Here is a 21,984-nt window from a genome sequence, read left to right as displayed (position 1 = left end):
GAGCAGTATGAGTAATACTGTTTTTATTGTGTATGCACTGCGGTCAAATTAAATGTATAAATGAGAACATTAAATGCTCCTTCTTTGACTCATATTTTTGGCTGAGATTCTTCTGGCAATTAGGGCTTAATATTGATGGATGGTGATTATGCATGCAGATGTCACATTTTGGAATTCATCGTATGTTGTATGAACGCTCCTGGAAAAAGAAAAAAAAACCATAGTAGTAATCTGTCTAAAATAACAGCCCTGCTGCGTTCCTACTTTAAACTCTGAGTTTTATAATTAATATGCCGTAATGGAGCACATGGAATGTGAGTTTCTGAACTTTTTTTCATTTTATAAATGTATAGTATCACAATGTACTTAAAAAAATAAAAATAAATAAAAACATTTGTCAGTTTATATGTTTTGTGCTTGCTGTAGTCTGTAATAGGTATTTCAGTTGCTTTTTGGCTAGGTCAAAAGAGATTTTAAACGAAGGCTGAAAAAAAAGCCGCAGGCATTACTAATTGGGTTTAAAGATTGTTTGCGGTTTTTTCTTCAAGCTGGTGTAGGTTTGCAAGCACTTGGTGGCTGCATGATTGAGTTGTGTTGACATATGTGTTTGTGCATTGGGAGTTGTAGATGGTAGGCCTGTGTCTTTAAGATGAGCTTGTGAGGCACAGATAGACAGTCAGAACACCCCCTGCCAACCAGCTCTGTACTTCCTCCACTGCTTTGAGCTGCCGTCATGGGAACACTAGTTTTTGCGGCAGTAGACTCTGCCGCGGGTTCCGGACCAGTGGGCTGACTCTCCAGCAGGGATGCTGTCTCGGAGGTTCTTTGAGGGGCAAGGCCGGTCCTTGAAGCTGAAAGATCTGTTCGGACTGGAGGTGGGCTGAGGGTTGTTGAGAGCTTTGTGTTCGGGGACAGGCTAGGCTAGACTACTCTGGGCCTCTACGTACGGGAGATCTCTCTCCCTTTCTCTCTCTCTCTGTCTCGGAGTCTCGCTGCTTGTCTTTCTGTTGATTTTCATTGAGCTTCGAGCTGCCTTTTCAGTGATCCAGACTCCCCCACTTTCCACAGTGTTTTCACTTCCTGTTTATTTGAAATGTGAAGTTTCAGCTGTGTCGTTTGTGTTTTAGTGTGTTTGGACAATTCGTTCAGTTTTTGAATGTAAATTGGAATATCGCTAATGTATAGCTTTCTGAATGTAGCTGATCAGAAAGCCCTGTTGCTGTCACTGATGGAAGTGGCACACATTATTTAATGTGAAATCAAAATGCAGGGGGAGGAAATATTGTGTTTCAAAATATAAGACTAATTTATTTCTATTGTGTCATTTTGTTTCTATAATTAAATCTAGTTAGCCTAAATGTATGTTTCTGTATATTTTTGAAAGTATAATATATTAAAAGATTCTAAAAATATATTTTAAATATTAAGTATTTTTGTAATGTCCTAGGCAATGTAAATTGATATATTCCTTCGGATTCTGGCCAGAATCCCAGAATCCACAACGCAGTATATTCCTGTAGGCTTTAGATGATTCCTACCATGAGGATGAAATAAAAATGTATATATTGTCTGTGTCTGCATGGAGTGTCAGACAAATCTACTTGGAAGTAATATGTTTTCCTGTCTGCGTAGGATGGTAGACGATATCATGTGTTTAGCAGACGGCATGATCATTTACTCTTGCCGCAGAAATGCTGCAGAAATCATAAGAGTGTGTCATCATGGTGTTCGTGTGATGGACTTTGAATGGGTTTTTTCAGCCAGTGTAGATGTATGAAGAATGCGGTTGAGTTGAGTGTAATTCACTGTTTAGAGCAGTGGGTACCAGGTGATTTGAGCACTAACGCACCTTGTTGGGCACCTTAGTTTGGACTTGGTCACACGCTAATCAAGGAGGGAAAGTTAAACGCCACACAAACCTTGGAACTTTGGTTGTGTGTAGCTGGGCTTTCTCTTATGCTTCTGTTCCTAATCATTTGTTTTTCTGTGCAGGAAAAAGACAAAGACAGGAGCAAGGATAAAGAGAAAGAGGCCAAGGAGAGAGAGAAACGGACCTTGAATGGACATCTTTTCAGCCCTGTACTCGCCACCCTCCCGGTTCAGTGCTGTCAGTGCAACAAAACTATCAACACTAAGGATGCCTCCTACTGCACGAGTAAGAAACCATGCCTTTTCACCTCCAAACGAATGACCGTGGTAGAGGAACCTCTCCATAGTTAGCATGCGATTATTTATTTTTCACTGGTGCACTAAAAAGTTCCCCAAATTCTTGGTTTACAGAAGTGAAGTGTGTCATCCGGTGACAGTGGTTTCCTTGCTTATTTGTCTACATTGATTGTGACAATAGTTTGCTTGCTTATTAGTCTACATTGATGGAGTTTACTGTAGTTGTATACAAAATGAAATGCAACTGCAAGTATGCACAAAAATATCCCGAGCTTCAGATTATTTGTGGTCAATTGTTTTGGTAGACTCTACTTTAAGATTTGTTTTGATTTTAGTTGTATTTGCTGTGGAAAACGTTTGTGAGAACCTTGTTGCTTTGTTGGTTTAGTGCTATATTGCTGCAGAATAATGTGTAGTTTTTTTAAATCTGGATTTAAAAGGGAAAAATGTTTGTACCACACCAGAAGATCTGTGGCTCACTTCATCTGTAAAGTGTCTACATGCAGCCTGAAGAGGATGTACTTATTTCACAAGCCTGTGGCAGTGCTCAGAAAAGTGGGGAAAAAAGGAAGCTTGCCATTACAGTCAGTGGCGACATCACTTCCCACTTCCTGTTGCAGTTTTAGTTTCACAAAACTGAATCGGATTAGTCATACCTGGACCAGGTCTGGGCTGCTCACTGCCATATTTATAGGTGAGGCTACTTTGGTTCACTCTCCCAGGAGGGTCATTTGGTCCTCAAGCTCATCACTTATCTGAACTGGCTGATTGCCTAACTGATATTTTTACCTGTACAGTCATATTCATGCTCTTCTTATGAAATTTACTCACCCAGTTTATCAAACTGTATATACTGTACTGTTGCTATTGTCCCATTGAGCAAGATACTTAATCAAATTTCAGTCAGTGAAAGATATCCAGTTCATCGTGTATTAGGTCAAGTATATATGAAATAAATAGTTTTGTGTGACTAAATACTCAAAAGCAGCATTTAGGTGAGATTATGGTGTATTATTACCTCAGAGGCAGTTCTGTGGGTGCATTATGGTGCCGGGCTGAGTAGGGGCACTCCCCTGTCTGGTGTCTGAGTAATGTCTGTTCTGGGAGCCAGTAGGGGACAGTTTCCAGCAGGCCTACTTCCCTTTCAGCAGGAGTCCCACTCTTTCCTCTGTCAGAGTTATAATAAGACTGATGCTATCTGCGCGCACACCTCCATCCAGCTCCAGTCATGACTGTCTGAGGGTACGGGGAGGTTTTCTGTTGTTGTTTTTTTTTCAGTTCAGTGTGTTAAAGTGTAGGCTTCAGGCCTGCTTCTCCTGTCAGGATTCACAGACGGTTTTGAGGCTGCCTGGGTATCAGTGTGCTAGGGAGTGACTTGGAGAGTGACTGAGTCGGTCGGTCAGTCAGTCGTCAGGGTGCTGAGAAGTGAGTGAGCGAGCGAGTGTGTGTGTTTGGGGGAGGGGGTTGGTTGCGGTCGGAGCAGTGGAGGGAGAGACGTGGACTGCTGCCCAGCCAGCCTCCTCAGTTTTGCACTGGGTTGCATCACCCTTCCCCTGGCCCCGTACCCCCTCCCCCCCCCGCCTCCGCTGCTGCTGGAAGACCTAAGTTCAGTCTGACGCTTCTTTTCATTTATGGCTTTGTTTAAAAGGGACTTCCTGTCAATAAGCTAACTCAGCTTTGGTTGCTCTCTGTCACATATTCAGACATGCTATGGGCCAGCTCAAATGTGTTCTGTGTTGTATTCACTCATCCTCGGACCATCCATTTTTATTTTTTTTAAAACAAACTAGTACTGTATTTGCTTCTAGTCAATCCATATTTTTACAAGTTTTCGTGATGCCAGGAAAACACATCAGCCCACATATTGTATTTTTGGATGTGTGTTTGGATAATCTGCAAAAACAGTTAATCTATTCTATTATCTTGGATTTGGCATAAAATTGAACCTTTGGGTACTGGCCATTTTGTTCCATGATGTCAACAAGGACACAACAATGACACAAATAGATCATGTTTTTGCTTCTGCTTTTACAACCTCCATGCAGAACTTTTTTTTTCTTTTCCACCTGCTGATTCAATAGTGTTCTCTGACCAGCAAACATCTAGCTCTTTAAATGGATTACTATACATTCAGAAAACTGTTGAAATGCAACTTGATCATACGCAAAACTGGAGGACTTCAGTTTTTTATCTCCTGAAAATGTATTCTCTTAAAAACAGAATCAATTTGCAGGAGATTAAAGTGTGCATTACGTCACCAACCAGTTCCGGAGTTTATGTCTGAGCTCGACTCATTTTTCTGAGAACAGCGTAAGCATGCTTGCCTTTAGAAAAATGACCATGTTTATAGTCCCTACCCTGGAGCTAAAATTGTGGATGTTATTTATGCGTTTGGTGGAGTTTCCTGGCTGGCTCTTAGCAAGACACATATTCTCACTTGGCCAAAAGTATCTCACAAAATTATAGATGGGAATCTAGAAAACACCTCTACAACTTGAGGTGATGTTTAAACAATTATTTTGGTGTGCTGAACAATTCTGGAAGTGTTTTTGCCTTTTTGTGTAAATTCCAAATTCACTATGGATATGTCCAAATTTGTCTTGAAATGCATTTGAAAAATGTATAGAGATGGAGCCATTTCAGAAGGGAATTGCTGCATGCTACCCTCCATGTTTTGTAGCTGGTGCACTTATATTTCATCAACCTCTGTAAGGTGAACATTTCACTAAAAGCTCTTTATGCTCTCAGTTTAACCCTACAATACATGACAATTTTCATGTACAAAATACGCTGTTCTATGTAACTACAGTAATCCCGTATGATAATGGGTTGATAATGATCAGCTAAGTACCTTTTAGGACTGCAGTCACTTCCTTTAGTCGCCTTTTATAGTTACAGTTTGTACTCACACCTTCACTCTTGCACCTTGGTTCACTGACTTACATCAGCTGCAATACTGTCATATTACTAGCCAAAAACGAGTCCTTATTTATATTTTTATTAAAAGATATGTTTCCATTCATATTTTAATGGGGCTCTCAGTCTAAAATGGTCAGTATATGTTCTGGGCTGTATTTGTTAATAGACGGCCTGTTTCCATAATTGACTATCAAATATTTGGAAGTTTATAGAACACGAGAGTGTGGGCGTGGGAAGAAACAGCCTATGTACCCTGTTTTGTTAATCACTGTTTATCGGTCTCAAAGGAAAGGAAGACCCCAGAAACGGAAACTGCAGTGTCATTAGGGGAAATCTCTTTTTTCACGAGGGAAGCAGTTGGGAGTGGAGTGGGTGAGAGATAGAAGCAGTGAGAATGTTCTCAGCTGGCTGACTGATGTCCAATCAGCTGCAAATGTCCTCCTGTCCAGAGGTAATCTGGGATATATTCAATAGAAGCAATCTACAGTATAAGTCACAGAAAATGCGCTGAAGTGAATTCCACACCAACTGTGGCAGAGCTGGCATTTATGCTTTGTATGGCACTTCTAGTAATGTCATTATATTTTATACTGAGTAATATAAAATATAAACTAGCCTCCTAATCGCTATATATGAACATTTTCATTTAACATGTAATGCTGTTCTAGCAATTTGTCCTGAGCAGATGTACAAGCACGTTGGAATGTCCTCTGTTTTTGAGAAATATATAGCATGCAGTATTGCTATATTTGTGAGGCAGTGCTGAGTGTATTTTACCATCAAAAATCAGTGTTCATTGGGTCTCATGTCAGTGGGATCCACCACCATGATGGCTGACATGTTGTGATAAATTCCTGTCATTCATTGAAATTCATAAAGCTGAATGGAATTAGCTATAGACACTGTGGCCAGAATTAGAAGTTTTCAGCAAATCATTTTTTTATTTTTTTTATTTTAATGCTTGTGTTTCAAAGCCTTGTGAATATCAAATTCACCACAGCTGTCTGTTCATGCACAATTCCCCGATCTGTTTGAGATTCAGAGTTGAGTTGAAAGAGCTCAAATCCTGGTCAAGCACCAGAAAAAAGTAAGATAAGAGACAGCAACACACCCCGTGCTGCAGTCTTGTGACAGCCGTTAACAATTTAAACAGGGAGCAGCAACAGAATGCACATTGTTTTCTCTTCATGTGTTTTGTGTGTGCACTGTTTCTGGGCCAGCAAGATGGCCGTAGGTGTGTGTTAAACTTTTTTTTTGTTTGTTTACTGTCTCATAAAAGTCTGAGCCTGTGTATGAGCTCAGCCGTGGTGGAAATCCCTGTCAGTTATATATAATTTGACAGTCATCTTCACCTTTAAATGGGTGTGTCTTTGTTCACTGTGTACAGTAAATAAAACTGTTTGTGGTCGAAGGTCAATCTGTTTGAAAGGCTACGAAAGGTAAGACTATGACAAGGAACTGTGAATCATTCCGTTTTTAATAGAAATATATAGGATGGAAGAAATAGGCCTACTCTTTATGTTTTTAATAAACCATATATGATTCATACGGGTTTTACATTGTCATTCAGTGCAATGTCATTTGATTCCGTTGTACATTTTATGTGCTCACATTAAGCATGGCACGAGTTTGATGATGATATCTTGTGTGTATTTCAAACATCTTGTGCACGTATTGTATAGGTATCATAACAGTTTAACTGGCCATGCCTCTGCCTGTTGTTGTTTTGTGAAATGTATGTAGCCGTTAGCCTTTGAGTCAGTCAGCTAACTGGTATACCCTGTGCAGTACGCTGTTCTTTTTCTGATGTTGTTTTCAAAAGGAGTTTAAACCTGCTCTTGCTTTGTTGTGTCAGAATCATGCTAATCCAAACTGCTGCTGTTTCCTCTGCCCTCCAAAGCGTTTCAGTCTAAGATGAGGCTCCTGTGCATTGTGCAGTGTTTATTTTGTACCTTCATTGCGGTTTGCCCTCGTTTTGTGGGCTGTCACGAGAATATCTCCATAGGGGTAGCTGCGAAATGTTTTCACTTTTTTTAATCACTCAAGACAATCACTGGTAACTAAAAGTAATTTTATATATATATTTTTTTTCTTTGTTCTAGTCTGCAACGCACATGTTCATAAGGGCTGTAGAGAAATCCTACCTGCTTGTGCCAAGGTCAAAATGAAGGTAAGAGCTGTGTTGCATGTCTCTCTTTCTCTCTCTCTCTCTCTGTAATGTTATAGTTAGACGAGACACTGACCTGCTGGGTGCCAAAATAATTGAAGTGAATACAATTTTTAGACCAGCTGGCTTTGGGATGATTCTCACCTGGGTCCAGGACAAAACCATGCATACGTATACCATTTTGCTTAAATTACAGTTTCACACAAAATGATTGGTAGCGGTAATCCAGCTGTACCTGATGAAACACTTATACGAATGTGTTATTCATAGAAAAAATAAATTACAAGCAGTGAAGTCATTTGAGTTGTCCTGCATTAAACATTTGTTTTGAATAGGCATTCATAATAGACTTTCCTATCAGTAATTGTTGTCTGGATGGATGGTATCAGCTAAAACAGTATACAATTATCACCTCTTGACAAGTTTTGGGTCTGCAATAGTTTGGCTTGTTACCATGCTGCAGCCTGTGGTCTGCTTCTTTTACTGAAGTTCTGGGAATGATGTGTCCCCACATCATTGCAATTGTACCACCGTGCCCCGTTCTTTGGAAGTTGAGCAATTGATTCCTAGCACATGTGCAGACATGGAGAAGACCTTGTTCTTTCAGTCTAGCTCTGGATTGAATCATTTATTTTTTGTTTGTTTTGCGTGTTTTTTTTGAAGTGATGTTGATGAGCATTTTTTCATTTGATTTTTAGCAGCAGAAACAGCAGACTGTAGTAACAGACTCTGCCGCAATGCCTGCTGTCACTTTGAGAAGCAAAAGTAAGTTCCTTACTTTATTTTTTGGGGGCTAGCATACAGTGCTAGATTTTTTCCAGTGCTCGATTGCTCTCCTACAGTAGGCATTCGTGTCTAACCTGTGTATGGTGTGTGTGTGTGTGTGTGTGCGCTTGTGTACTCGCATGTGTACTTTCAGACACGCCATCACGAGAGCGGCCTTGGTCCGTCATCTCGGCCCCCGACGAACCCGCCTTGGCGATAGGGCCTCGCAGGCACACCATAATGCCCTTCAACAGCAGCAATCTGTCCAAGAGCATGTCAATCAGCAACATCGCAGGGTGAGCCCCGAACGCCAGACCATACTTCTGTCTCTGTCTGTCTCTGCAGGTCCAGTAAAACTCAGAGTGTAAGACCACTCACAGTATCCTCCGGTGCATCCAGTACACTTATGCTGCCGATGATCAGTAGTTAAAGCTGTAATCAAATAGAAAAGAAAATGGAAATGAATTATAAAGCCGAGTTTTGTAATGAAGATCTCTCGCTTGTCCAGCCCGGTGTTCGACGAGATGCCGCTGAAGGGCCTGAGGTACCTCTCCCAGTCCACCGATTCGCTGCACAAGACCAGCAAGGTCAACGAGTCCACCGAGTCCCTGACCGACGAAGGTGAGCCTCACCTGGCCCGTGTGCGATCAGCCAGCAGCTGGGTCTCAGGCGTCCGCTCAGACAGGATGTGGAGGGGAAATTCATTCCATTTTCTTGCTGGAAAAATCAAAGACAGGGGGCGAGCAATCTGGATTTTTTTAGAGCCATTCAAAATGGTATCTCGGGGCACTTGTACAGAACACATGGAAGACTTGCAGTGTTTGACAACCAGCCATTGTATGAGTTTTTAATAGTGCTTTTTAATGAGTCTCATTTATAGCATAGCAGGGAATTGTGGGAGGTCCTACCTGGACTCCAGGGGTCTTTCTCATTGGGTATCTTTCTCAGGGACAGAAATGATGGACAGTCAGCTGATGGGCGAGTTTGAAGCCGACTCCAAGGATCTGGAGGCGGACTCCTGGAGCTTCGGCCAGGACAAGAAGTTCCTTAAGCAACTCAAAAAGGACATCATCAAGAGACAGGATGTCATCTATGGTACAGTCATCTGAGTAGTCTTACTTTTGAGTAGGGATGTTGGGTTTTCATGGCCCAGACATGCATTGTGTAAACCACATTGTCTGGTTTTAAATAATCACAAAATACCCGCGTCAGTACACAGACTCATTTCTCACACCAATGATTCAGCTTATTTCTGTGCAGGCTCCCTCTAGTGGACATTTGGTGACAGTATGTCTTCAAAGCCTTGCTGTCTCCCATACTTTAAAGCTGGATATTTACCTGATGTAGTGAAGTAAAATCCAATATATATGAAGACTAGTGTCAAGGCAGACTGAGCCACCCATACATGAAGTGAAACGAGCCGCTTATTTCCATGCTTGCACACAGACACAAAAAGAAAATGAGGCATTCTGACTCATGTGCAATGTCCTCAGGGTGAGGTTAGGTAGAGTCCTCACACCCTCTGAAGTCAGCAGCTAGCAGCTTGCACTGAGCATGCTCAGACTGCATAACCAAAGGCCTGACTCCAGCTGTGGCTCAACTCCCCCCCCACACTTCCTTCCGCAGAGCTGATCCAGACGGAGATGCACCACGTGCGCACGCTGAAGATCATGTCGGACGTCTACAGCAAGGGGCTCCTGAAGGAGGTGCAGCTGGAGGCGCAGACGGCGGAGCGGGTGTTCCCCGTCCTGGACGACCTCCTGGACCTCCACACCGGCTTCTTCAGCCACATGCTGGAGAGGAAGAGGGAGGCCCAGCAGGAGGTGAAGGACAGGGGCTACGTCATCCACAAGATCGGGGACGTCCTCCTCACGCAGGTGAGAGGGGGGTCTGGGGGTCGGGGGTCGGTGGAAGGCCTTGGTTTGCGCGTGGTCGCAGGCGAGCGGAAAGACTGAACTCTGTCCCCGTCCCTCCAGTTCTCCGGCTCCAACGCAGAGCGCATGAAGAAGGTCTACGGCAAGTTCTGCAGCCGCCATAACGAGGCGGTCAACTTCTACAAGGAGCTGCACACCAAAGACAAGCGCTTCCAGGCTTTCATTAAGGTGACCGCTTTTAAGTCATCCATTTTGATACTGTTCTAGTCTGTACATATCATCTCATAATGCAGAGGGGTTTTTATGTGAAAGTCGTAATGAAGACAGTGAAAAGTAACCAGAAAGGTGTTAAGAGTCCTTCTGAGCATACAAACTCTGTCTTTTGTTCATGCACAGCTATGGTACAACCCAAAAAGCCAGTACAGCGCTCCATAGGCGTAATTGATGAAAACGTATAAACATACTACTACCGTGGTTACACAAACGTATCAATGCAAGGTATCTTTGCTTGCCTTGCAGAGGAAGATGAGCAGCACTATCGTTCGAAGGCTAGGCATCCCGGAGTGTATATTACTGGTGACGCAGCGGATAACCAAGTACCCCGTGCTTCTGCAGAGAATCCTGCAGCACACCAAAGGTGAGGATCTCCCGCTGAAAGTATGTGGTCGCTCAGGTCGCCGTGGTAACTCCAACACAGACCCTGGCAACCCTCAGCCTATTAAAACAGAGGGCAGGGCCAACGGCACCTGCCAAGCAGCCGGGAACAGGGCCATGTTTCACGGCTGAACCGCCCTCCTCCGTCTGAGCAGCTGCCGGGCGCGTCTCTCGCTCCAGGGCCCAGGGGCCCGACCTCCCACATGCACCCCTGCCACTCGCTCCGCGTTACACGAAAAAACGTACCTGCCGTTTTTCACAATTTGTGACCGAGCGACCCTGGTGAAACGGAGCTGAAAATAACTCCGCTGCAGTTGTCGGAAAGGCGACTCGACTCAAAGCGTCTCTTTCTCTCTCTCTCTGCCTCTCTCTCTCTACATCTCTCTCTGCCTTTCTGTCTCTCTCTCTCTCTCTCCCTCCCTCCCTCCGTCCCTCTCTCTCTCTCTCTCCCTCCCTCCTTCCCTCTCTCCCTCTCTCCCCCTCTCGCAGAGAACGAGGAGGACCACCGGGGCGTGACGGAGGCGCTGCGGCTGGTGAAGGAGGTGATCGCGGCGGTGGACAGCAAGGTGAACGAGCACGAGAAGAAGCGGCGTCTGAAGGAGGTGTACAGCCGCACGGACAGCAAGTCCATCATGCGCATGAAGAGCGGCCAGATGTTCGCCCGCGAGGACCTGATGCGCGGCCGCAAGCTGCTCCACGACGGCCCGCTGCTGCTCAAGAACTCCACGGGCCGGCTGAAGGGTGAGGACCCCGCCCTCCCGCGGCTAAGCCTTTAATCCCGTCCTCCTCTCCCTTTTTCACAGAGGTGTCGAATGTAAGCCTCTTCTCCTGCCTCACACTCTCACAATACCTCATCCTTCACCTCAGACTCTCTGTTTCCCTTCCCTTCCACACGTTGATGCCTTCCTGCCCATTCAGCCTGAATCTCTGCCTGGGTCCGCTCCCACTCTGAGTCACGGCTCTTCGGGTTCCAGTTTAACCTGATTGTCTGTATCGGTCTTCCTCCGCCTCTATCAAAGCACTTTCCTCCCAGTGTAACCTGAACCCTTTTCCACTCTCATTTTCAGTGCTGTCTTTTCCCATTTAAATCTCCACATCTCTTATCCCACTCCCAAAAAAACTGTTTTCTTTTGGCCGACCTGCTGTTGATTTCTCTACTTTTCTCATTTGCACACGGTACTTTCTCATTATGCATTACTTTATTCCGCACTCTTTCTCAGAAAGTCATTTTCACATTTAACCCATTTAAGTCACTCCCCTTTTCCTCACAGTGTTTGAGTATTTCATTTCTTTTCCTTATTGTTTTTCTTTCTTTACAAATTTAAACTAAAACTTTATTTGTCTTCCTCTCCCTACAGAGGTCCAGGCTCTACTCCTCTCCGACATCTTTGTGTTTCTTCAGGAAAAAGACCAGAAATACGTGTTTGCTTCACTGGTACGTTGCCGATTATCAATTTTCGTGTTTCATAACGTGTCTCAGTTTTCGCAAGGCTACCGGTGACCGCTGACCTTAAGGCCATCTCAGTCCGGGGTTGCGACACGCATCCTCTGAGCCATCGCTGGCGCTTTGCGTAACTTCTCCAGCCACGCAAGGCCCCTGCAGACGCTGGCTTTGATAAAGCGGCCATGTTGGCTCCTCCAGGCGTTTGGCAGGCTCCAGGCATTTGGTCCTGCAGTTATAAAAGGTCTGCCGTTCTTTTTTCCGTGCCTTCACTCAGCCCGCTTGCTACTTCACGGGCCTGGTCTGCCGGCTTCCCAGCGGCCTTCAGTGAAACCGGAGCGAGGCCGTGAGTCAGCTCTGGTGTGTTGCGTAACGTGCACATCTGTAAAAAGTCATCAGCAGTGGAGAATGCAGACGTATTCGAGCGAAATGGCTTTTTTTCAGCGGGCAAAAATGTAACGTCAGTAGTGTTTAGACTGGTGCAAATAAGGCAATGATTTTAAACGTTTAAAATTTATTATCTCTTCGGTGTTTCTGTTTTCGTTTTATTTGTACTGTACCTCTCACAACTGCCTCATTGCAATTAATCCTCGAAAGGCTGTATTGAACCTCAGTGGGATTTACTTCAGAAAATAAAGAATAAATGAAGTACATTGCTGAACCGTGGAAGGAAGAGGTATAATGGTAGCGTTGAGGTTAATCCCCACTGAAGGACCTCTGCCTTTCCCCTCTCTGGCTGTCCTGGCCCCTCACCCCCTCCCTCTTGGCTCTTCGTGCCCCAGGACCAGCGGTCCACGGTCATCTCCCTGCAGAAGCTGATCGTGCGGGAGGTGGCCAACGAGGAGAAGGGCCTGTTCCTCATCACGGCCAGCGACGAGAAGCCCGAGATGGTGGAGGTGCACGCCAGCTCCAAGGAGGAGCGCAACACGTGGATGCAGCGCATACAGGACACCATGCAGTCCATGTGAGTGCAGAGAGGATTTCCTGTGGGAAGTCATGCCCCCGGACAGCCTAAAGCAATATGCACTTATAGCACAGGCGGTTTAACTGGGGATTAACTGGGGAAAGGTAGAGAAGTACCCTTGTTTTTAGATGCAAAGCACCTCATATACATGGCTTGTAACAAACAAGCAGACAAACAGACCGACAGACAGTCAGTCAGTCTCTCTGTCTCTCTCCACAAGGGGGAGCTGTTAGCACTCATAGTGCTTTGCGTCAATGGCAATGCGTCCTTGTTTGATCAAGCACAGGTCTTATTTGCAGAAAGAGAGATTAAACAGAGAAACACTGAGAGATAGAGGAAAAAAGCATGAGAGTACTGTTCTATCCCTGGTGGAATGAGAGTTCCTGATACCGAATGAGCGTGGATAGAATGCTCCCATTGGTGGGGATGGTGTAAGGGCATTGATGGTAATGCTAACAGAACTGATGAAAACTTGACTGATTCGATTGAAATGATTTCACAGAGAGAAGGACGATGACGAGGGGATTCCCAGCGAGACGGAGGAAGATAAGAGGCTAGTGGAGACTAAAGCAAAGGAGATGAGAGGTAAGGGGGTGATGGGAGTAGGGTGGGGTGTGGAGTGGGGTGGCAGGGGCCTATTCAGTCTCCTCTCTGCGAGGCCCAGCCCGCGTCAGGGTGGTAGGGGGAAGTTATGCTAACGCTGCAGCCGCCCCCCCCCCAGAACTGCTGCGGAAGAAGGACGAGCAGATTGTGGCCCTCCTGGAGGAGAAGGTGAAGCTGTTTCGGGACATGTGCGACTGCGGGACGGGCGAGGACGCCAGCCCCGTGTTCCGCACGCTGTTCAGGGCCACCGCCGACGACATGCCCAAGGGGGAGCCCGTCATGAAGGACGCCCTGAAGGAGGGTGGGTGGAAGAGAGCGGCTCACGGGTTCCATCAGAATGGAGCGAATCGTACTACACTTACAGCTGTCAATGAGAACCTCAGGCTTTACTTTACTTAGCATCTTTTATATATTGCCTGTTTTATGATTCATTATTTTATTTTTGGGGACACTTTCTATGTAATATATATAATCAGATTTTACTGGAAGAAAAAATTGTCCCTGTTGCTGAGGCTGAACGTTAATGATGTAAGAATTGAATAAAAATATTATGCTCTGTATTCTGCACAAACTCCTTTATTAAATAACAGAAACTTAGATTAGATTTTTTGTTTCATCTTATAAGAGTTTGCGCAACATATACGGTGCAGAAACATAATCTTTTTTACTCAGCTTTTTTCTCCAAGCACCTGTTTTTTCTAAAACTTTTGCCAGATGTGCAAACCTGGTCTTCTCAGATGTGTGAATAGTGTAACGAGCATGTCTGCGTGTGGTCTGTGCGTTGCAGTGGAGACGCTGCAGAGCTTGGTGAACGGCAGTTTGGGCGGGGCCATGGGGCAGCTGGAGTCGGCCAGCGGCCGGGCGGTGTGCCCCCGCAGGCCTGAGACCTTTGGCCTCGACAGCCCATACTCTCCAAGAGCTGAGAAGCCTCCGCTCGCCCGCCCCGCACGCGTACACCCTACTCACCAGCCCGATAACCCCTTCCTTCCCCGCGCGCTAACGCCCTGTCCTTCCCCCGCGCGCTAACGCCCTGTCCTTTCCCCGCGCGCTAACGCCCTGACCTTCCCTCGCGCGCTAACGCCCTGACCTTCCCCCGCGCGCTAACGCCCTGTCCTTTCCCCGCAGACGGGGAGAAAGACGAGGGGGAGGATTCGCCCGACCTCCGGAGGACCGAGTCGGACAGCGTGCTGAAGAAGGTAACCGGCTGGAACGCGAGCGAACTGAGCGCGCTCAAACGCGGGGCGATGGCGCTGAGCCCTGGCTCTGCCGCCGCCGCCCGTCCGCGCAGGCCCAAAGAAACGGTGATAACCGGCGCCCTCGGCACTGGCGCTCCGGTGGGTTTCCCCGCCTTTCGTAACGAGCCTTCGTTTACGGGTTGCCTGGCAACTCCCTGCCCTCCCCAAGTACAGACGAGCCACGCGTGAGCCGTGGGGAATCCGTTTTATTTTTAAAAAAGGGATTGGAATGAAAATGCGGCCATTAAGAGACAGACAGACACCCCCGGGCGCGCCAGGCCGGCGGCTTAATGCCTGTGATTACCGCGTCCGGCAGGTGGGATCAGGTGTCCTCTTAGCCGCGGATTACAGTAATGCTGCAGCTGTGCTCTTTTTTTTTTTTACCCCCCCTCAGGGCGGGAACGCCAATCTGCTGATGCTGCTCAAGAGGAACAGCGAGGTACGTGGGGCCCCCGCGCCGAATCCGTGCCCGAACCCCCCACCCCTCCCACCCCCGCCACCCCAACCCCACTCCCGCCAATGAGACAACACCGCTCTGTACTCCTCTCACACTCCAGCTGGCTTATGGAATAATAATATGCACGCCTCACTACCCAGGCCCTGATAATGAGCTAATGCAGTCATTAGGAATGCTCACTATCCTGGGATAATGTAGCTCTGGCCTAAACACCTGCTTCTACTGTCAACTTTTCACGAGTCATCATTTATTTATTTTGCTGGCTGAATTTATTTATTTTTTCTCTCTCTCTCTCTCTCTCCAACAGCAAGTCCTGCACAGTGTGACCCACCTCCACGACCTGCTGAACACGCTGCAGGTATAGTAGAGAGTCCGCCTGCGCCCCGGGCTCAGGGACGGGCGAACGCAGCCGTGTTCCTGAAGCGTTCTCCATGTTCTAAAAGCGGCGTGCAGTAAGCAACACGTGATACAGGGACGACCGAATGTCCCAGCTCAGCAGGGCTAGGGGCCGTTTAAAACAGGCCACAGATTGACCTAGATTCGAAGAATGACAATAGAACGGTACAGCTTTAAGTTATAGCTGAGTGATACCTGACACTCTTACGTCTAATCACTCATATTTTCCATTTATAAATGTCACCAGCACCTGCTTAAAACCACATTTCAGTGGGCGGTGTCCTCTGGCACCGCAGTCTAATTTTATGAATCACATTATTGCTATGCAGATGGCGGGTTTCTGGTTATTTCCGTCATCGACAGTCGTGCCAGCATCTTTCCATCAACCCATTTTAAGTTTTGCAAAATTATAAAACTGGTATCTGTCAGTACAAAAATAAAGTAATCCTCATGGTCTGGATTACTCTAAAGAAGAAGAAAACCAGTACCAATGAAAAGCAGGTGTTTTCCATCAGTTATGTTCTTATTATATTATAATATGGACGTAATGTAATCATGTGGGTTTGAGTGAGAGAGATGAATCATGGTTGTGTGCATGAGTGTGCTTGTGTAACATGTAGCAGTAGAATGTGATTTCTGAATCAGCGGAGTGTGTGACATGCAGAGTGAGAGAGTGGTGTGTGTGACATACACAGACAAAGCGGAGTGTGTGACATTCAGACACAGCGTGTGTGACATACACAGACAGAGCGCTGAGTGTGGTGTACAGAGAGAGCGGTGTGTGTGACATAGGCTGACAGAGCAGTGCATGTGGCATACACAGACAGGGCAGTGCGTGTGACATACACAGACAAAGCAGAGTGTGTGACATACACAGACAGAGCAGAGTGTGTGACATACACAGACAGAGCGGGGCGTGTGACATACACAGACAGAGCAGAGTGTGTGACATACACAGACAGAGCAGAGTGTGTGACATACACAGACAGAGCGGGGCGTGTAACATACAGACAGCAGAGTGTGTGACATACACAGACAGAGCAGAGTGTGTAACATACACAGACAGAGCAGTGTGTGTGACGTACACAGACAGAGCAGAGTGTGTGACATACACAGACAGAGCAGAGTGTGTAACATACACAGACAGAGCAGTGTGTGTGACGTACACAGACAGAGCAGTGTGTAACATACAGACAGAGCGGAGCGTGTAACACGCAGACAGAGCTGCGCCTGACCCCGCCCGCTCCTGTGTTCCCAGGCGGTGGTGGTGCAGCAGGACTCCTTCATCGAGGACCAGCGGCAGGCGCTGAGCGAGCGGCCGGCCTCGCGGCCCTCCTCGCGGCCCAGCTCCCTCATCGAGCAGGAGAAGCAGCGCAGCCTGGAGAAGCAGCGGCAGGAGGCGGCCAACCTGCAGCGGCAGCAGGCCGCCCACGCCGACGAGCGCCGGCGGCGGGAGCGGGAGTGGGACGCCCGCGAGCAGGCCCTGGGCGACCGGGAGACGCTGCTCGCCGCGCAGGAGGAGGAGGCGCGCAGGAGGCGCGGGGAGCTGGACGACGAGCGCCAGGAGCTGCAGGCCCGGAAGGAGGAGTACCAGCGGGACCTGGAGCGGCTGAGGGACGCGCAGCGGAAGCTGGAGCGGGACAGGGAGCAGGTCCGCCGCGAGGTGGAGAGGCTAGAGCTGGCTGAGGTGAGCGGACTTGATAATGAATGCCGCATGTGGATTGAATACACGTCATGAAACATAAATATTTATTTAAGCAAGTCTTTACCGTGCCAGTGCTGTCTGTGGTGTGGCCTGGAGTCGCACAAGGAGAAGCACATTTGGCCGTAGCATCACCCAGGGAGGGAGGGTATCATCACACTCCTGTGATTGCCTGGTCGCCTGCAGATCGTGTTTAGATTTCATCATCATCTAGAAAATGTACATGAGCCTGTACGTTACAACTGTATGGTCTTAAAAGAAATGCCTTCAGCATTTGGTCCTCTAATAACAGCATTAGTAGTTGTAATTCTTGTTGTTGTAATAGATTTTATTGTTGGACAAGTCACCTGACTTGTCCAACAATACAAGTCACCTGACTTGGGTGACTAGCAGATCATTAGGGAGATGGCTATAGATGCTTCACACACCTGTAGCTATCTAATGCAACAGAACAAATACAGAAACCTGCAAGCACACGCCTAAAACAACACACAGTAGTAGATGGTAAGTTTAATGGAAAACGCTAAATGTCACCACTTTATTAGCGCTGGAGAGACTCCTGAGAGATACGCTGTTTGATTTTTCTTTGTTCTGTTCCAGGAGAAACAGATGCACAGGACGCCGTCCACCACGTCAGAGGACTCTTTGCTCTTTCTGAGCAGTAGCTCACTGGACAGAGACGTGGGGGAGTGTGAACTGTCCTCCTCCCTCAGGAAAGACTCGCTGAGCAAGCTGGACTCGAAGCGCAAAGGGAAGAACTTTATGCCCTTTGGCTCCAACGCAAGCCAGAAGGCCTCGAGCAGCGAGGGCCAGAACCAGCTCCCCAACCGGCTGATGCAGCTGGCCAAGACCAAGGACAAGAAGGAGAAGAAGAAGAAGAAGGGTAAAGGACAGCAGCCACAGCCCCCAGGTACGGCACGCTCATGTACCTATGGTACATTAGTGAATCAGAATCGATGTAACTCCACCTTAATGACATACAGCCCCCCAAGTGGGAGTTTTTTTAAAGAGAAAATGATCCCTCTGGAAGCCAGGCTATGCTAGTGGTCTGCGGATGATGTCATTAACACGCTCGCTCTCCCCCAACAGAGTCACCTCACCTTCCTGATCAGCCTGCGGGTGGGGAGATATACTTCTGCTGACCTGCTTCGGTCCTCCGCTATCCCACAATTCTCCGCTGTCAAAACAAATGCACCAGCTGAATGTAAGGTCGAGCGCGTGTCGCTGTGTGGGCCCCACGCGCGTGTGGGCAGGCTCCTGGGGGGGCGGGGTGGGAGTGACGCCCCTGTCACCCGACCTTCCGTGGCCTCCGGGAGCCGTCGTCACCTGTGGACTCCTCCGTCATGGAATGCCTGCGTGCTACTCTCCCATAAGCTTCCTCTGAAGAGACTTAAACCAACAAAGATGTCTGACATTTCTGTTCTGTATACGCATCAACGTGCAAAGGTGAACGCTTCTCTGCATGTGGCACGAAGTTAGGGTAAAGAAAGAGTACGTTGCGCTGATCAAAGGATTCTGCAGTTACACAGTTCATGAAGTAAAACAAAACAATGTTTTGTGTAAGGGAGGGTTTGCAAACCCAGTCTCATCTGAGCTCATAACTATACCAGTCAGGACTGTGAAGTCGAAGAGCTGGATAGACGAATGGCTGCAAATGTTTCGTTTCACAGCATATTGTTTCACAAATGAAGATGCTAACTGTAAACACGCTATTCAAAGAAGTGTACACCCTTCCTATAATGCAGTTGTTAGAGTGAACAACCCTTCTGAAAGGGCTATTTCCTGCCTGTGGTTTTTGTGTAACTGTGTGTCTTCATATTTTGTAAAACGTGTTTTTCTTACTTTCTTAAGAGGAGTTTAAATATTTCTGATTTATTTTTACATCAGTTGGTTAAAAAGGACTTTTTCTGGGTTCCTCCAAGGGTTAAAGGTCATTGCTCTTTACACTTCTGCTACTGTACGCAGTACAGTGAGAGAGTCACACACATGCAAGTTAACAGGAGGCACGTCTCCATTACACACACCCAGAGAGATCTGCAGGGACACCGAGAGATGGAGACAGAGGGATAGAGAGTGAGAAATAGAAGAGAGATTACGAGAAAGAGAGCGAGAGACAGAAAGAGGCATGGGCTTGATTCTTTTGCTGTGTGGTACATCAAGCGACTTCACAGATAAAAGTGAGCCAGGGCTCCATTACAGACCTTCAGAGAGATGCTGAGACACAGGTAGAGCCATGCAGAAAGATACAGACGGAAAGACAAACATGAGCAATGACAGACAGACGGAAAGAGACAGAGACAGACGGACAGAGAGAGGCGGGTAGGTGGAGCTAAACTGTCCCTTTTCTACACACGGGGGCCAATTTGGTCTCAAATGGAGGGCAGTGATGTACACTGAATGGGAACCCAGAGGTTTAGGTGTCTGCACAGACAGTGGGAACGCAGTTTTTAAAGCCAGAGGTTCAGACGCCTGCACAGGCGGTGGGAATGCAATGTTTAAAGCCTCAGTTGTGAGTCCTGTACAGAGAGTTCCTAACCCTTCCACCTTATGTTTTTAAATATGTGTCTGAAGTTAATTACTTCCTCGTAGCACAATTAACAGTTGAATGTTATATCCATCTGTTGAAAAAGATGGAAGTTTGAAAGCAGAGACACCATTTAGGATGCATACATGTTTCCCCCCTTCTACATCAATTAGTGTATGAAAGCCTTTCCACTGCAATCATCTCACAACAAATTTAACATGGTTTGAGGCTGCAGAGCACTTTAAAAGGACACTCTGTTACAAATGATGGTAATTCTTGCTTTAATATAGACAATCAGGTAATTAGATTGGAGTGTAATAATTATCTTTCTTTAAAAGGGGGACTGTTATGACTTAAAATGGAGTAGCAGTTATTTTGTATCATGTGAATCTTTTTTCAAAAATATATTTGATCCAGACACTCACATTTCAATTTGGATTGTTTTAGTTTGCCTGGTACTTTGATTGTTACAATTATTTTTGCTATTGCATTATTTGCAATACTGGAACCTACCACATGGGGGCAATACAACTCTTTAAAAATAAGGGAATAACAATTTGATGTCTGTTTTATTCCAATTGAAACGTGTGATCTACTCAAATTATTTATAAAAATTGCAGATGTGTCTTTTGTGAGGTTTTTATTTCAAATTTGTCTTTTTTATGACCCAGTTCTCAAACTTATCATGTCATCCAGCAACCCAGCTGTTTAACCAAATCACTCTACTGTCCTCATTCATCATGGTTTCTTCTGAACTAATGGCAACTGTTCATCAAAGCAAAACTAACTTTAATGCACTTCTTACAGTCTGTGCTGTTTCTTTTTTTCTGAAATCATAAAGTTCATTTTATGTCCCTGGATTTCACTGATTCACCTTATTTTCTCCCGCTTGGAATACGGGAGATTTTTACTGTATAATTTACTGTGGCCGTAAAAAAGCCCATTTGCCCAGTATTTGAGCTGCTGAGGCATTTGTTCTGTTAAAAGAATGGAATTAAAGTGCAGCATGTCATCCCCTCCTCTACTGTGTGTTTTCAGCCTGAAATGTGGTGCTGACTCCACTCTGAGTCCTTTGCCTTGGTTAATGTTCAGTCATTCTGCCTTGCTTTAACCCCCAGAGGGTGATGCTCGCCCCTCAGATTCCCTCTCCCACAGTGGCGTAACAATCGAAGGGAATCTCCACATTCTCTCTGCGGGGAATACATTTCTCTGTTATGCGTATTCAGAGATCACCACATGTACTAAGAAAGAGAACACGGTCTTCCTACGTTTGTAACTGAGCAAAGAGAAGCGTATAGTAAAGATTGTCATGACTGGTATGATATTACTGGATCTTAAAAGAAGATAAAATATTTATGTTTTGCCTTAATAACCTGTTCTCCTTTGAAATCCCCGGGCCTGCCACGCACCTGCCCAATAGCGTTGAACCTTAGTCTTAAAGGCCAATCTGTTAAACATGCCCGGAAAAGAATCTTTTTCAAGTGTATGTTTAGGATTTATTTGTCAGACAGTTGTATTCTTAAAAATACAAGGAAGAAAAAAAGCAAATGGACCTTACGTAGCCTTATTCTAATGATGAAATGCACTAGACCGTTAGCCAGCTTGTCTCAGGATCACTCAATAGGTTTCATACCTCTGCTTTCAAAGTAAAGAATTTGTTTGTACTAAGGGTACAGTTTTATTGTCTTGCTGATTTCTGTATAAAAAAGGGCAAAACAACTATTATGTAAATATCATTCATGTAAAAAAAATTTGAAATGTAAAAGTATTAATTTTTTTTTTGTGATTCATTTCAGCTTTTTATATAATGAGGCTTTATTTATCTGTGTTCTCCGCATTGTGGAGGTATAAAATGTAAAGTCGTTTTTTCCCCTCATAATAAATAACTATTATTGAAAGTCAGTGATGTATTGCAGTTATTCGTTGCTACTCTTACCAGCAGCTGTGGATGGCACACACACTGGGGAAATTATTATGCCTGATTATATTAATTTGGCAGATGCCTATACCCAGCAATTTACAATGTCATTAAGGCATATTGTAAGAGAGTTAAACATAACCTTTGCAAGGGGTACAGATCAGAATAAACAAGACAACAAACAATAAAGCATATGACA

General features: G+C 45.8%; 1 protein-coding gene across 1 annotated transcript in view; it reads left to right on the top strand.

The window, feature by feature from the left end:
• The window catches only part of LOC135256155 (A-kinase anchor protein 13-like), a 101,776-nt gene extending 80,007 nt beyond the window's left edge, over positions 1–21,769 (top strand). Inside the window, exons 19-39 of the mRNA XM_064337999.1 lie at positions 1,993–2,155; positions 7,188–7,255; positions 7,951–8,017; positions 8,172–8,313; positions 8,526–8,638; positions 8,966–9,112; positions 9,644–9,894; positions 9,994–10,119; positions 10,411–10,528; positions 11,035–11,286; positions 11,904–11,980; positions 12,769–12,950; positions 13,453–13,535; positions 13,672–13,854; positions 14,341–14,504; positions 14,609–14,749; positions 15,183–15,227; positions 15,553–15,603; positions 16,900–17,328; positions 17,944–18,253; positions 18,433–21,769. Coding sequence (XP_064194069.1) covers positions 1,993–2,155; positions 7,188–7,255; positions 7,951–8,017; positions 8,172–8,313; positions 8,526–8,638; positions 8,966–9,112; positions 9,644–9,894; positions 9,994–10,119; positions 10,411–10,528; positions 11,035–11,286; positions 11,904–11,980; positions 12,769–12,950; positions 13,453–13,535; positions 13,672–13,854; positions 14,341–14,504; positions 14,609–14,749; positions 15,183–15,227; positions 15,553–15,603; positions 16,900–17,328; positions 17,944–18,253; positions 18,433–18,485 — 3,165 coding nt within the window. The 3' untranslated portion in view covers positions 18,486–21,769. The remainder of the gene's footprint in view (positions 1–1,992; positions 2,156–7,187; positions 7,256–7,950; positions 8,018–8,171; positions 8,314–8,525; positions 8,639–8,965; positions 9,113–9,643; positions 9,895–9,993; positions 10,120–10,410; positions 10,529–11,034; positions 11,287–11,903; positions 11,981–12,768; positions 12,951–13,452; positions 13,536–13,671; positions 13,855–14,340; positions 14,505–14,608; positions 14,750–15,182; positions 15,228–15,552; positions 15,604–16,899; positions 17,329–17,943; positions 18,254–18,432) is intronic.
• Positions 21,770–21,984: the final 215 nt, after the last annotated feature.

Source organism: Anguilla rostrata, chromosome 5 (genome assembly GCF_018555375.3).
Source record: "Anguilla rostrata isolate EN2019 chromosome 5, ASM1855537v3, whole genome shotgun sequence".
Classification (NCBI taxonomy): domain Eukaryota; kingdom Metazoa; phylum Chordata; class Actinopteri; order Anguilliformes; family Anguillidae; genus Anguilla; species Anguilla rostrata.
The sequence above is the reverse complement of the archived record's forward strand: the minus strand, read 5'-3'. Positions and strand labels throughout refer to the sequence as shown.